General features: G+C 36.9%; 1 protein-coding gene across 4 annotated transcripts in view; it reads left to right on the top strand.

Annotated features, from left to right (window-relative positions):
- GALK2 (galactokinase 2) overlaps positions 1-11,902 on the top strand; it is a 52,992-nt gene extending 41,090 nt beyond the window's left edge. For all 4 annotated transcript variants that reach the window (XM_068696001.1, XM_068695999.1, XM_068696000.1 and 1 more), the window contains 2 exons: positions 2,200-2,401; positions 9,221-11,902. In XM_068696001.1, coding sequence (XP_068552102.1) covers positions 2,200-2,401; positions 9,221-9,428 — 410 coding nt within the window. In that variant the 3' untranslated portion in view covers positions 9,429-11,902. The remainder of the gene's footprint in view (positions 1-2,199; positions 2,402-9,220) is intronic.
- The last annotated feature ends 2,675 nt before the right edge of the window (positions 11,903-14,577 follow it).

The raw sequence follows: 14,577 nt of genomic DNA, 5'->3' as shown, positions 1-14,577 counted from the left end.
GGCAAGTCTGTTGCCTTACAATTGAAAACAGACATGTTTTCAGTTCATTCTTTCGGTTACTACTGTTCAATGGTGATTTACAAGAGAGTGTGAGCTATGGCAATCTCTCACGCAACTTTAGATATTCCCTAAACGAATGCACATTTATAAATCTCCTTGCTGTAAAACAATGGCTTATAAGAAACGAATATTTAAAGAGAAACCATCCTTAAAAAATGCCACGCAGCCATTCTCCAACATTCAGAAATACCGAGACGTTGCTCTGCAAAACACAGTGCAAGTAATTTCAGCAGCAACAAAATACAGTGGGGCAGGACACACCTCTAAGTGGTAAAGCAGAACATGCTCTTCCTGAGTGGCGTTTCTGGGGGGCTCTCAATTTTGTCATTTCTATCCTAACTTTAAATACGTTTAGAAGGCCTCCTCACAAGACAGCAACACAGTGTTTCTCAGTAGCAGTCTGTATTGAATTATGAAATAAATATCACTAGAAGCAATATCATCAGTAGCAGAAAACTTCTGTGTTCCATGCTGCTCTATCATTTTAGACCATTTTTGTGTATCAGCTCTGTGTTTTCAGCATTTACAGGTGTGATTTACACTTATTCCGGAAAGATACAGAGATTGTATAGACAATGTTGAAGTTTTAGTAAGGGGTTCAATCAGAAGTGTGTGTATATATATATACGTATGTATACATCTATATCTATATCTATATATATATATGAGAGACTACTTCCTACTGGACACAATTTCATTTCCAGTCTTTCAAGGAAGACTTCTACGTATAATTGCAAACGTAGACTGCCAAAATCATCAGAAGTGGTTCCAGAACTCGTCTGTCTCCACACAACAGCCCAGTAGGAAGTGCATGTGCCTGGGTCAGATAGCAAGTTCTGTTAGGAATACAGGGGCTTGCCTGTCCTCTTGTCCTTTTGCCTGTGTTTGAATATTTCATCAGCAATTTTAAAAAGTAAGAGACCAGAAGCTGATAGGAGGAAAGAGTCCTTGTTCCAAAGGAGAATTCATGTGTAGAAAGAAAATGAGTGATATTCCAGGGGCTTGAGTTGTAACAATGACACATACTGTAGTAGGTGCTCCCAATAAAGAATAAGGTTCACTTGCTAATATAAAAAAGTTCAAGTGATCTAGTTTTATCATAAACTAAATTGTCCTGCATGCTTCTGTAACACTTCCTCAATAACAGCAACAACTCCATAGTATTGAAACAAACAGAACTCTATTGGCTGAGGAAAATAATGGACTTAACAGCCTAACCTTGGAGTAGCTCAAGGAGCCTTTAACCACAGACATCCCCTTCCTGGTTTTGCCCCACTGTCCAGGCTTGGCAAATAAACCCTGAAAACCAAACTGAAAGCACCTGTGTTCTTCAGCATACCTTTAACCTAGTGGTATTTGCAGTCACGTTGAGCCAGCACTGAGGAAATACCTGAGAGGGCTTCCTTGCCTATGCACCAGGAAGTATGGCCAACGGTATTTTTAGTCTCAGTTTCAAAATAAACATTACATTTTTATTTTTAAATAAAAGGTCTATCTGTGACACAATGGATGCAAATTAGGCCTGGAGCAGTTACACACAATGCCCTGGGCCAGCAGGTGCCAGCAGCCATCAGCCTGCAGGGCACTGGGCACCTCTCCGGCGTTCTCATGACTCAGTTTGGCTCCTATCTGAAAACCTGAAAGCATTCGCTTAATGCCCTAATGCACATCAGTGCTTTCTGTCTGTCAGCACATCACTGCTAACTTGTGTGGCTTGTATCTGCAAAGTAAGAGGGAAGAATGAGTCTCTTCAGTGACACAGCAATGAACTAATTCTGGGGCTTGGGGCTGACCTGTAGAGTTGGGTGTACGAAAGTCTGGTTTCATATTTCACGTATCAGTTCAGTGCATTAAAATCTCTTCCTATAGAGATAAGTTTTAATCTTGTATATTTTTTAAAATTATACTTTTTGTTATGTGCATAATGTTATAAAAATGTGCCCATCATATTTTGATGAATTCTGAATACTACTTTATTAGCTCTTTTAAAGATGTAGGTGAGCCTTTGCAGAAGACTTTTAGCTTAGTGTTCTGATATGAAATAGGAATTACTAAAAATAACAATTCTATGTTTTTATGTTCCTTTTGTATTAAATAACAATGGATAACTCTACTACTTAATGTTTTCATTTTGTTTAGTTTCCACCTTCAAGTTACACCAGCGTGCAAAGCACGTGTATAGTGAAGCTGCCAGAGTGCTGGAATTTAAGAAGATATGCAACGAAGCACCTGCCAATGCAATCCAGCTGCTGGGAGAATTAATGAACCAGAGCTATATCAGCTGCAGGGAAATGTATGAATGCAGCTGTCCTGAACTGGATCAGCTGGTAGACATCTGCCTGTAAGTCTTGACCACAAGGAAGAGTAATCGCCTGTTGAGAATATTGTTTGAATTGATGAGAAAATATGACATCGTTGGCTATTGCAATGTTAAAATGAAAGTATTCTTGTCTCTTATTACAAAATTAATCTCCTGCAGGGACATTACATGGTCAATTGTTTCCCTACTGACATCTGTGTAATACTTTCAGATGAAAGCTGCAGTTTATGGCTTTATTACAGACTTTGCTTTTGGATTGACTCATCATCACAAGTGTTACGTTAGGCTGTGTTGGCTATTCTTTTTTTAAAAAATGTAGAAGAAGTCATAACTGGTTTTCTTAAAACATTATTTTAGTTGTTTTATTTGAACTCTCTTACTTTTTGTGTATTTCTTAGCCATGTAAGAACTGCCACCATGGGAATTCTAGAGAGTAAGCGAACTGTTCTACATTCCTAGGTTGCCTTGAAATCGTAATGGTATATTGTGAAATGCTAAGGATTTTTTTTTTTCTTTTTACTTAGAAATTTTATCTACAGCACCCGATAGGTTGGAAAGCAGTTTACCATTTAAACGATGAGCATATTAACTATTACAATGTCTGACCTTGCTTCTACTCTCCACACTGTGCATCTGAGCCTTCTCTACATTATTCAGTCTCCATCCCGCCTCCAGCCTCGTTCTTTTAGCTGGGTTCCGTGACTCAGTTGGGCTGCAGTAAAACAGGACCTGTGAACTCCAAAACATATTCCTTGTCATTTTGTCACTTCTTTTCCCCCTTTATTCCTCCTCAGTTTCATATCCTCTGGCCAGAATAAACGGAGTTTGAAAAGTGGAATGAAGGGGCTGGAAATCACAGGTTGTTGCATGTAGTAGGCCATTATTTTCATAACTCTTTTACAGTGGGTAATGAGATCTGCTATAACCATGTGTTAACAGAGAAAGTAAAAATGAATACTTAGTACATTTAATGTAGTATTTCATCCATACCACAGCACTGGCATGAAAGGATATACACATTTCAGCCCCTCTTATCTTCCATTTTTTTGGTACATTTAATCATGGGACAGACTTCTTGTGCTAACTTTGATCTAAATTCAGTGCCCGTAAAAAGAATTCAGTGGTTGGTGATTATTTTAACATGGGCATAGGGGAATAAATAGTTGCCCACCCAAGCCTACCCACCACTATTTCATCCCTGCCACTGTCCCAGCCACCTCTCCTGGCTGCTTCGCTCATTCAATTCATCACAAATCCTGGTGGTGCCCTCTTCATACTGCTGCTCATCTTTAACAGTTCCTGCTTCTCCTTGGAGAAGGGTGCTCATAGTTTGGGAAACTGGCCTAAGTCAGAGCATTACAAGGTTAAAGGTTATTGTCCTATTAGAAGGGAAATACAGTGTGCCTTAAGTGTTCGTAAACCTGAGGTCAAGGAATGCTGTTTCACTGTCTTTCAGAAGCAGGGACTCTATAAAAGTATAGAGTTTCTTTCTCTAAATCGTTGAGTCTTGGAGAAGACAGAAACCGCCTCAGTTTGAAGTTAAAAAAAGGAAGGTTACAAAAATCCTTTACCAGCATTTTATTTTATTTATTTATTTTTGACTAGGAAATTAGTCTGGTTTATAACAAAAATATGAATTTTACAAACAGGCAATGTGCCATATGCATTCTTACTTTTATAGTCATATGCATTTAGTAAGTTGTAATACCTATTTACCAGGTTTGTAAATTGATACAGTATGATACAGATGATTATTTAATAAGCTAGGTTAGTCTCATTAATTTTGCAGACAAGATGGAATGGCTTCGAAGCCAGAAAACTACAATCTCAAAAACCAAATGCAAGACTTCTGGACATTCACAGATTATTTTGCATATGAGATACACATGCTGTTTTGTGATAAATCACAGAAGGACAATCTGATAGTAATTTAACAATGTAATTTGTGCTCTTTCTCTTGGGAGCCAATCCGATATGTAACTCACAGGCCACATTCAGTTTACTGGATCACATAATGGAGTAAGCTACGACAGTCCCTCAGTTAGTGGAGTGATTCTAGCAAGGTTGTCCCAGCTACTCAGAGGGGAACCATCTGTCCACGTGAGAGAAGGGAGAACTGGCTCTGGAGACAGCTGAAGACAAAAACTATGCTCCACTCAGTTTTCAAAAGCAAAAAAGTCAAAAAAAGCTGCAAAGTCTTGATCCAGTGCCAGGTACCAGCAGCCTCTTTTGGGACCCCATTGACAGAGGAAAAACCTTGCAAATTAACATCTGCATTATTTTTAGTTACAGTAACTACCCAGCATTGATGCCTTAGTCCGAAGTCCCCGATGACTGCGCCCTGCAGAAGCGACTAGCCATTTCAAGTGTCCGCACTTAGGGCATGCAGCTGGAGTCATACTAAAAGGGCTGCTTTTCAGAAATGCTGAGAGATAACTACCCTGTTTCAAGTAGAGGAAAATAAATAGGTATAAGCTAGTAAGTTTTATACTACAGCATAGAGTTACCTGTGCTACACTGAATAAACTGGCATGGATGCTAGCAGCAGTGTATTGCAGCATGAAGCGTAGCACGTGGATGGAAATTCTCTGTTTCTGATTTGTGCTGAGCTCTGTGCTTTCACAGCTAGGCAGCTGCTACTCTCTGAGCTAGCTTTGGTATCGTGACACTAACTCATAGGCAGCAGCATAGACATAGCCGCAGAACCAGAAGGAAAGGAGCACACAGTTAGGATTTTACTAAATTGAATTAAAATTAATCAGAACTGAAAGTTCCATGGACCAAAAATAATGAAGAAAAAGAGTGACGTGTGTGCCCATGTTACTTCAGATTTCTAACTTGCCAACAGAAGCACCTATGGCTAGTATGATGAACAAAACTACGCTTCACAGTGGAGCAAAATAATTTTAATTGGTATTTTTAAATGATTGTAACTGTTCTATTATATTCATTGCAAGCAAATAAGTTCTTAGTTCATTATTCCTTACAGTCTTGTCCCACTAAGAATATTTCTTGAGAAATACATCCTTCTCCAGAAGTTTCATATTCATGAATGATTTCTCTAATGCTATGATTAGATTTGTAGAAGCATATAACTATTTGAGATGAATACAGCTTAATCCAGAGCATAAGTTTTGAAAACTATTGGGGAAAAAAAGCTCTAAACTTTTCTTGAGTTGTGCATTAAAAAACTAGGGCACGTAAAAATCACTAGTCACTCTAGGAAAACTTGGCTGATGTGATTATAGAAATGGCCAGGAACTACATAAATTACATTCTTTTCTTACAATGATATACAGCTGCCCTGTAACTTTAAAAAGCCCTTCCAAAAATACATTCCACAGAATTGCCCAAGTCTACTGCTGTTCTCTCCTTACAAGGTTTAAACTGTGAAGAATAATCTGCATATCCAGATGTTTTCTGTTTTGCCTAGATCTTTATGTTTTACTGTACAGCATCTGCCAAGAAAGAAAGGGATCCATACTTGCTGTGGTTTGTAGTGCTGAAAAGAGTAACCACCAGTTGGTCAGTATTTTATTTTTTGCAAAGACAGAAGACTTGTTCTTTCTCTAACCTTTCTCATGCTATTAATAGCCATTTTACCTGTTAGCCTTTTAAAACACAAGAGGTTTACTAAATAGGTAAGGAACAAAACATTGGAACTGAGCTCCCAAATTCCTGAGGTACTTTCTCCCTGAGTCCCTGAATTTTACAAATAACTTTCATTCCCTTATTCTCCATATCTTGGGGGTATAAAACCCAATAATTTTTGTGTTACCAGCCACGTGAAGATGGCTGAATCCTCTCTGATCACTTTTAAAATGCAATTTTTATATTACATCCAGGCACATTATGGTACAGAGACAACTGCATTTTATCAAGACTCTTATCACTGATGATTTTCCTAAAGCTGCAAGGCCTGGACAGGTTCATGGTATAGTTTGAAAAATGAACAAACAAAAACCAATGAAAAAGTTTGCAGCTCCAAAAAACCTTAATTATGTTACTCAAATGCACACTAAGCTATGAAACAGAAGTATGCACCATACCACCACCCCCAATTTATATTTAAATCTCATGTTAATTCTGTACTTCCTGAATAGCTGGTTCATAATTTTGAGTATTTCAAATTATCAATATTGCTGATTTTTTCATCTCTCACAACAGAACTGTTTTCAAAATGTCATACTGCATTGTCTTACCTATCACTTCTATATACCAACCGTGCAACTTTCATTCTTGATCTTTCCATTCTTAATCTTTTCTTTGCTGTAGAATTCATGTTTTCACTCTCATTTACACACACACACACACTCACAATTCTCTCTTTGTCCTGTGAATACTGGAACAAGGTATGCAAGCTCATAAGGAAACGAGGAGCAGACCCCAAGACTCAGCACCAAGTGCCTCTAACACTGAACTGTAGACATACATTGCTTTTTTTCATCATCATCATCATCATCATCATCATTATTATTATTATTATTATTATTATTATTATTATTATTATTATTATTATTATTATTATTATTATTATTATTATTATTTAACGTGCTCCTTCTAATCCCTCTGTTACTTTTGCTCATGGGTGCATTATAGCCCAGGTAGTGCACATACTTTCCCACATGTTAAATCCATGTCACTCACTGTGTAAGTGCTCTGTCTGCAAGATTGTCGAAAAAGTGACTGTCTGCTTACTGCTCTTTTCTTCATAAATGCATAATTTAGATGCTGGTGCACAAGAAGAGAGCGTCTGGTTATGAATCCCACTTTACCAGAAGAGTAAGTCCTAGCTTAGGACTGAATTGACTGAGACTCAATGAAAAAAAGTTTCAGACCTGTTCCAAAATCACTTCCTTGTGTTTGACCTAGATACTTCCCATGCACCAACCACACCTCCAGTATCAGCAGAGTTAGGTGCTCACTTCTGAATTCTTTCAATCTCAGATACCTAACTTTCAGGTGTTGCAGCACTGCCTGTCAAAATGCCAGGTTCCTCGGCATTACACCCCGAGCACCACCACATTTGAAATCAGTAGCCACAGTATTTTGAAACACAGTGACTTCAGCTCTGAAACAAGCACATTTTCTGCCTACTTTATGCTTTATTTCAACTAAGTATTTTAAAATGACTCAGTAAAAATGAGGCATGAGCATGACTGCAGAGAATTATGAAATCAATAAAAGGTTCAGAACAATTCTAAGGGGATTTCAGTTGCCCACCAAAATAAAAGCCAGACACCAAGTGAAATACAAAATTCTGACTGAGGTAACAGACCAGATGAACACAGACAGTTGATTTACCACTCTGAAAATTGGATTGGGCTTTATGAAGTCAATGGGAATTTCCCTATTGATTGCAATTGAGACTGGATTGTATCTTGCTCATTTTAGGAGGTTGCTCCATAGGCCAGAAACAACCGAAAATTGCATCAGAGAATGAGTGGCTTACAGGAATCATAAGTAAAATAAAACACCAACAGGAAATAAAGAAGGAACATAAAATCGAGTCAATATGCAGGGTGGCACCACACAGACACTGAAGAAAGTGTTTCTATTCAAGAAGATATGTAAGCATGTTTAGAATGAAACACATATGTAAATACTTGCTTGAAATACGACCTAAACTTCTTCTTACCCAGCAGTATACCAGACTCATTTAACATAAAATGTACATGCAAAAAATCACAACAGCCTGCTCAGAATGAGCTGTCATCTTCTAATACATTATTCACATGAATCTCACCCTTCCTAAAACCGATTTTATGACTAGTAAGTCACAAATGCATGGATATTGAAAACATATCAAAAATACTTGTTGCAAATCTGATTAGACCTCTCATGAGGATTAAGATTTCAAATGAGTTTTCAGAAAACATCCAAAAGAAATTCATTACATGGTATTTTCCTACTCCTTCTAAATCTAACTAAAGATAAGGAACACAGGCAAGCAAAGTAATGAAAGTAATTCATCTAAATTCTAATGAGGTGGCATCTGAATCTTGCATGGTAACAGCATGAGATTCGCTGTAGGACACTTCTAGCAGGCCAGTATCTTGAGGCTGGGAATGATTTTATCATTTCATGTCTTTATCATTTTTTTTTTCTCTTTGCCCCCATTATTAAAGACATTTTGTTCTTTTGAGACTATATTCTTATTTTACCTCTACTGCTGTAAGTCTGTTACGTTCATGTGGCTCCTCTAAAGATAGATACCTAGCTCTGTCCATTCAGCATAAACAGATGTTTGAGTGCAAAAGACTTCTTTTTTTTTTTTTCTTTAAAAAAATGAGTTTATGAACTCTTATTTTCTTGACCAGCACTCTCTGCAGTCCTGCAGAAGCCTGTGAATCTTCAGCATGTTTTAGATCTGCCCTGGAAGAATAGAGCTATTCATCTTTGCCACATTGGAAAATAGCTTGCATGCCTACATCCTGTGCAATTAAGTTTATGAACCCTCTTTTGTTGTTTTTATCATGTATTGTTTTCACTTCTGATGTCTTATGAACGTTGCTAACACAATCCCTTTTCTTCCCCTGCTTTCTTCATCTCAGCTGTACTGTGATCCTTAAAACAGTTGATGCTGAAGCACTGTAAAAGACAGTATCATAGAATTGACAGAAATGACTACATTGCATCTTAAAGTGACAGATTTTTTCTGTCCAAAATGGTAAATACAAATTGTTGGTATATCATATACAACCAAGCGAATTTCAGCAAGTCAGATAACACAGAGGTATTTTGAGTCCAGTATTCACTAGTTTTCTATAGGAATTTAATATATGACCGATTACTCCCTTCTGGCTTATTTTTCATGATTTTTTTTTTATTTTGTTTTAGGCAATTTGGGGCCGTTGGGTCACGTCTGACGGGAGCTGGATGGGGTGGCTGCACTGTGTCAATGGTGCCTACTGACAAGCTGAATACTTTCCTAAAAAATGTTAAGAAAGCTTATTACCAAAGTGATGTCCAAAGGTTAGCATTGGAGAATAATAGTCTGTTTGCTACCAAACCTGGAAGAGGAGCTTTGGTTTTTGTTGAGGCCTAAAGAACATAATTTTTTTTAAAGAAACTATGTAGGGCATTTAGAACTGGCAGGACTTCCAATGCCACAGTAAATGAAAGCCTTCTCTGTTTTTTATTATAGTGAGCAGTTGCTATTATCAAAATACATTTCTGAAGAAGTGATTAAAAGAACACTAAGATCTATTTTTTTCCCAATACTAAAAATAGATTTCAGTGTAAACATTCATTTACAAAAAACTATTGACATAGAAAACTGAAATTGAAATAATTTGTTATAGCAGATGTATTTTCTTTTCCTTTTTCTGTAATAAACGTAAGACCAGGTGGAGCAATGAAACATTTTATTGTAGGGTAGGAACTTTGAAGTGTTTGCAGAGTTTTCACTGCTTGCTCACTTCAGCTGCTGGATGTTGTTCTGTTTATAGAATCCTGTAAAGATGAAAGATCAAACTAAGGAATTAAAAACAACAACAACAAAACAAAAACAAAACAATGGAAGGACCTTGCTAAACATTACAAGTTCCATGCTAGTCTCAAATATGATTTTTGTTGCAATTAATGATAATATTGGAGGAGCACCTGCAGGCCAAATAAAACATCAGGAGCCCAGTATGTTAAGCAGGAAAATGTTCCTCCTAGCTATATTCTTCTGTAGCGTGGTGCAAGGGTGACTTAATATGAAAGTTTTAAGTGAAAATCAATGCTATCTGTGAGCTGTATGATACAATGTACTCCCCCTACTAAATGAATGAACAAATAGCGAAACAAAGTTTGGGGCTGAGTTGTCCAAATACTGTATTTTAATTGTTCAATCCTAGCCGTGCATCTCTATACTGTGGATGAATTTGCATTTTCATGCAAGACTGTTACAAAGGATTAGATGTAACTCGTTCACCATGTTAAAAAAAATTTATAAGGAATAACTAAGGAGAGAATTCACTCAGTTGTACTATGTAACAGTTAAGTAGGTGTGACCAAGAGTTAGTATCATTAACTTCTTTCTGACAAACTGTACTCTCTCCCCTACTTTATGCAGTGCCTAAGGAAGTTACTAGCAGTCTCAGGATTATAACTGCAATGCATTGAAGTGTAACATCCACTATTCATAGCCCATCTCCTCAGTAGGAGAAATAATTATGATTACCCAAAGAGATGACTGTACGTTAAGATACCCCAATAATATTCTAGCCATGCTTCTAAGTACAAGATTAATTTCCTGTGCCCACACTAATTTGCGCTTCTGTGCCATCTACAATGAGAACTCAGGAGTTTTGCTCATGTCATAACCCTTTTGGCCATAAAAGATAGAACAAGATTTGTCCCTCTGCACATTTTTATGATGCTAAGCACATGTGGATGTCTAGAAGTCTGCATCAAATTAGGGATCTCTCAGAAGAGATCCTCTGGACATTACCCATGCTAATTCAGGCCAAATAGGAATTCTTAGAGGCTACTAATTCTGTGAGATGACTCTGCCAAATTTGAACACAGCCAGTGTAGACTGCCAGGTCTTTTCAGGAATGTCAGAGGGGACATACAATGGTAATACTATTGCTAGAGATCTTCTTTTTGTATTTTGACAATCAAGAAAAATTGAACAGAGAATGCTCTAGATCAAGCAAATCAAGTACTCAAGAGGAAAAGGACAGGGTCTAGACAGAAAGAGGAGAAATGAAGAGACAGAATTTGGAGGGAGGACAGTTAAAAGATATATTTGACAAGAGCAAGGGATAAGAGAAACAGGAGAGCAAGAGAACAGGATCTAGAACTACAGGAAGGTTTAATCTCAAAACATTCACTAATACTATTGATGGAAATGTAGTATCTTGTAGCCTGTTTGTAATGTACAGCAGATGTGCTCTATGTGCAACCAAATCTGTAAACAGGACTCCAAAAATCAAATAACAATAGCTAAATATCTTCAAGAATTTTCAAATTAAACCCGGAGATTTTAAAGAAAAATAATGCCATGGCCTTATTATCACTGGTCTTAATAAATACAGTCCTTAGTTTGAGTGAGTCTCTCCTTATAATCCTGTCATAAAAGTAGTGTACTCCTTCATATATTTGAGTTAAACTTTAGTTCAGCTGTATTCGTGGAAGCTCTAACCAGTCTATGAGAAGAATAAGGATTCATTTTTTCAAGTTGAATATATCACACAATCACGGAACCTTCCCAAAAACATGCAGGCAAACTTTTGGGCTGCAGCACTTTTCAATGAATCTTATAAATGATATTCTCATAAACAAACTGGCACAATAATAAAAGAATAAAATCAAATGTTCTGAACTTCTGATTAATTTATTTCCTTTCCTTTTTTATTGCTTCAATTTTTTGCCATACTTTTGCTGTAATCTGCAAATAAAATTGAGACATAACTAATTGAAAGATTTATGGCATTCAGAGTATATAAATTAAAGTTTTGTTGTTGTTGTTGTTTAAACTACCAATAGGAAGTAATCGTTTCTTTTTAAATAAATTTTAAAAAGAATGAATTGGTGTCTGTTTTTTATTATTATTTCCTTTTGAAGACATTTTTATACATTAGTAATAAATACATAAAAAAGCATGAGAATGATATAGCAACAATGTAAAGTAAGCAGCAAGGACATTAGTAGTTTCCTAACAACAAAGCAAGAAGGTTTAGGATAACAATTTCTGCATATTAAGCTCCAACATCTAAACGTGTTATGTCTTTCAAGATCTGCATTTTAATAACTATTGCAGTAATGCTGCATTAATTAATAACTGTAATACATTTTAATAACTACTCTACCTGTATTTTCAGTCTAAATAAGCTACATTTTCTGCAACTAAAATAATGCGAAACAGTATACACACGCACACATGGAAAACTAACAAAAACAAATGTTGGAGACTATATGCAGAGGTGAAGCATGCTTTAAGCACAAGCTGTGAGTATCAGTGGAGTGTGATTTCATCTTACTATAATGTTTGCCTGTAATTCATTCAATTGTGGGTTTAATCTTACTGTGCAGTAAATGGGTTCTAAACCTTTCCAAAAAGGATTTGGAATGGAAACACTGTCAGACATCTAAGTGCAACGACACTGCCTGGTGCCATATTAATACTCTGCATTATCTTAATCCCATTGACATGTACTTCTTCATCATGATAATGCAGACAGCAAATATCTTGTATGTAGGAACATGCTCCCAAATAGAAGGAGAGTAACTTTATCGTTCACTTGATGGGAGGGGATCATGACTTTATGTTTGACATTTGCTCTGTTGGACTCGAGATACACAAACACACGCATGTCAACCTAATATATAGTAATGACTTGCATAGCACCTTCAGGATCATTAGTTTTTAGATTAATATGATCTGAATGTCAACTTTTATTTTAGTAACTACTGTATACTTACTCAGTGTAATCCTTCTGAAATTCTTCTGAGTCCATGCGGCTCTTTAGTAACATCTTGATATGTCAGAGCAACTGCTGTGCTACAATTTCAGTTAAGTGAAAGGTTTGCATTTTCAGCTAAGAAGGAAGTTTATCTGTGTACTAAATCCCAACTAGATATAGCAAAAGATAAACACAGCACAACATTCACAAGATTTATCTTGTTCTAAAAAGAGATACTATGCAAATCAATTCTGTTATGGAAAGGTCTCAAGTAGTTCTTTCTGATCCTTGTGACAATGCTTAAGTGAGAAAAATGAACTACAGAGGACTTACATCGTATGTATAGCATGAAAGCCAGGCAAGCAAGGCTTGACATCACTAAATCTGTGAATCTCACAGCATATGAGATTATATTTTAAATGCTAATTTTGAAATGGAAGCCTAGGTATTAGTAAGAGGCTAGCTGACATTGAGTCTGCGATACAGAAAGCAGTACAATGTAAAACACTCATGCATATTGCTCCCGGTGATGCAGCCTAGCCTGATAGGCTTTCCCAGCGTACACAGGATGGGCAGTGAAAGTGCTGCCACGCAATATTGCCATCACATCTGCGCTACCTCTGCTTTTCTATTCTTTGCTGAATGTTCTTCTAAGATTCAATAACACAAAATAAACACAGACGACTAATTGTGTGCTTAATCTTCTCTCCTATACTCTGCCCTCTTGTTTGGGACTTGGATCAAAGTAATTAACTACAAGCTAATGCTAGACCCCCATCACAGCCTATAACATGAGCACAGCATTTACCAGGAGACAGAATCTGCCCCTGTCCTGTCAAGAGTACCTCAACACCTCTGTAATATCATCCACTTCAACGGGACTGCAACATTCACGCTAAGATTGTAAGACCATGTTGTAATCAATACACTAGGAATCTGGACAGATATTTTTCCCTCAGGTTAGCCACTTCTGTTTTACCACTAAAGCCTGTGGATGAACACGTCCTAGAGCCTCCTTTCCTAGAGTCTCAGCAAATCTGGCCATTGAGTTCAGCAGAACCTGGATTCCCCCCAGCTCATACTCCCTAGCAAATGGTTATTCCCATAGGATAACACACAGTGTGTTTGCATGTAAGACTAACTTGTCTCCTGTCTAAATTAAACAAAAATGTAATTAAGACATTTGTGCCAAATTCATGTGTAAGACTTACTAATGGAAAAACCGCAAAGGATTAAAACAACAACAACAACAACAACAACGAAAAAAACAAAAACACAACCTTGAAGCTAACAAAGAAGTAGACACTAAGAAGCTTTTGAGAACTAATTGCCAAATAAAATGCTTGAGATTGATTCCCAGTAGCAGTGTTCCTGCGAAAGCAACAAACAAGATGAGGATTTATAGTGAAGTATTTGGTGTATTTATTGGATTCTAAGTCTAATGCGTTTAGAGAATTTCTGTTGTCTCCTGAGCTCTACTTTGTTGGCCAAAATCAGACATTAATATTAAAAGAAAAAAATCTCCCCACAAAAGCATGGCTTTCCGCAGTTGGTACACAAGGCTCAAATAACTCAATAAAGATTAGACGTACTTCAAACTGAAATACACTAGTGCCCAAGCAGCTGTCTTCTTTCCACCCAAGCTGTGTGTGATTCAGGAAGGGAATAAAAATATGTTCTATAAGCAAATGATCAAGAGAAGTTTATTTTTTTGTTTTGTTTTATTTCTATCCAAATTAATTGTTCAAGTACCACTGAAGCAAGTGTGTATGAAACTCTTACTGCGGTACCTGATGATTA

This window comes from Anas acuta, chromosome 12 (assembly GCF_963932015.1).
Source record: "Anas acuta chromosome 12, bAnaAcu1.1, whole genome shotgun sequence".
NCBI classification, from domain to species: Eukaryota; Metazoa; Chordata; class Aves; order Anseriformes; family Anatidae; genus Anas; species Anas acuta.
The sequence above is the reverse complement of the archived record's forward strand: the minus strand, read 5'-3'. Positions and strand labels throughout refer to the sequence as shown.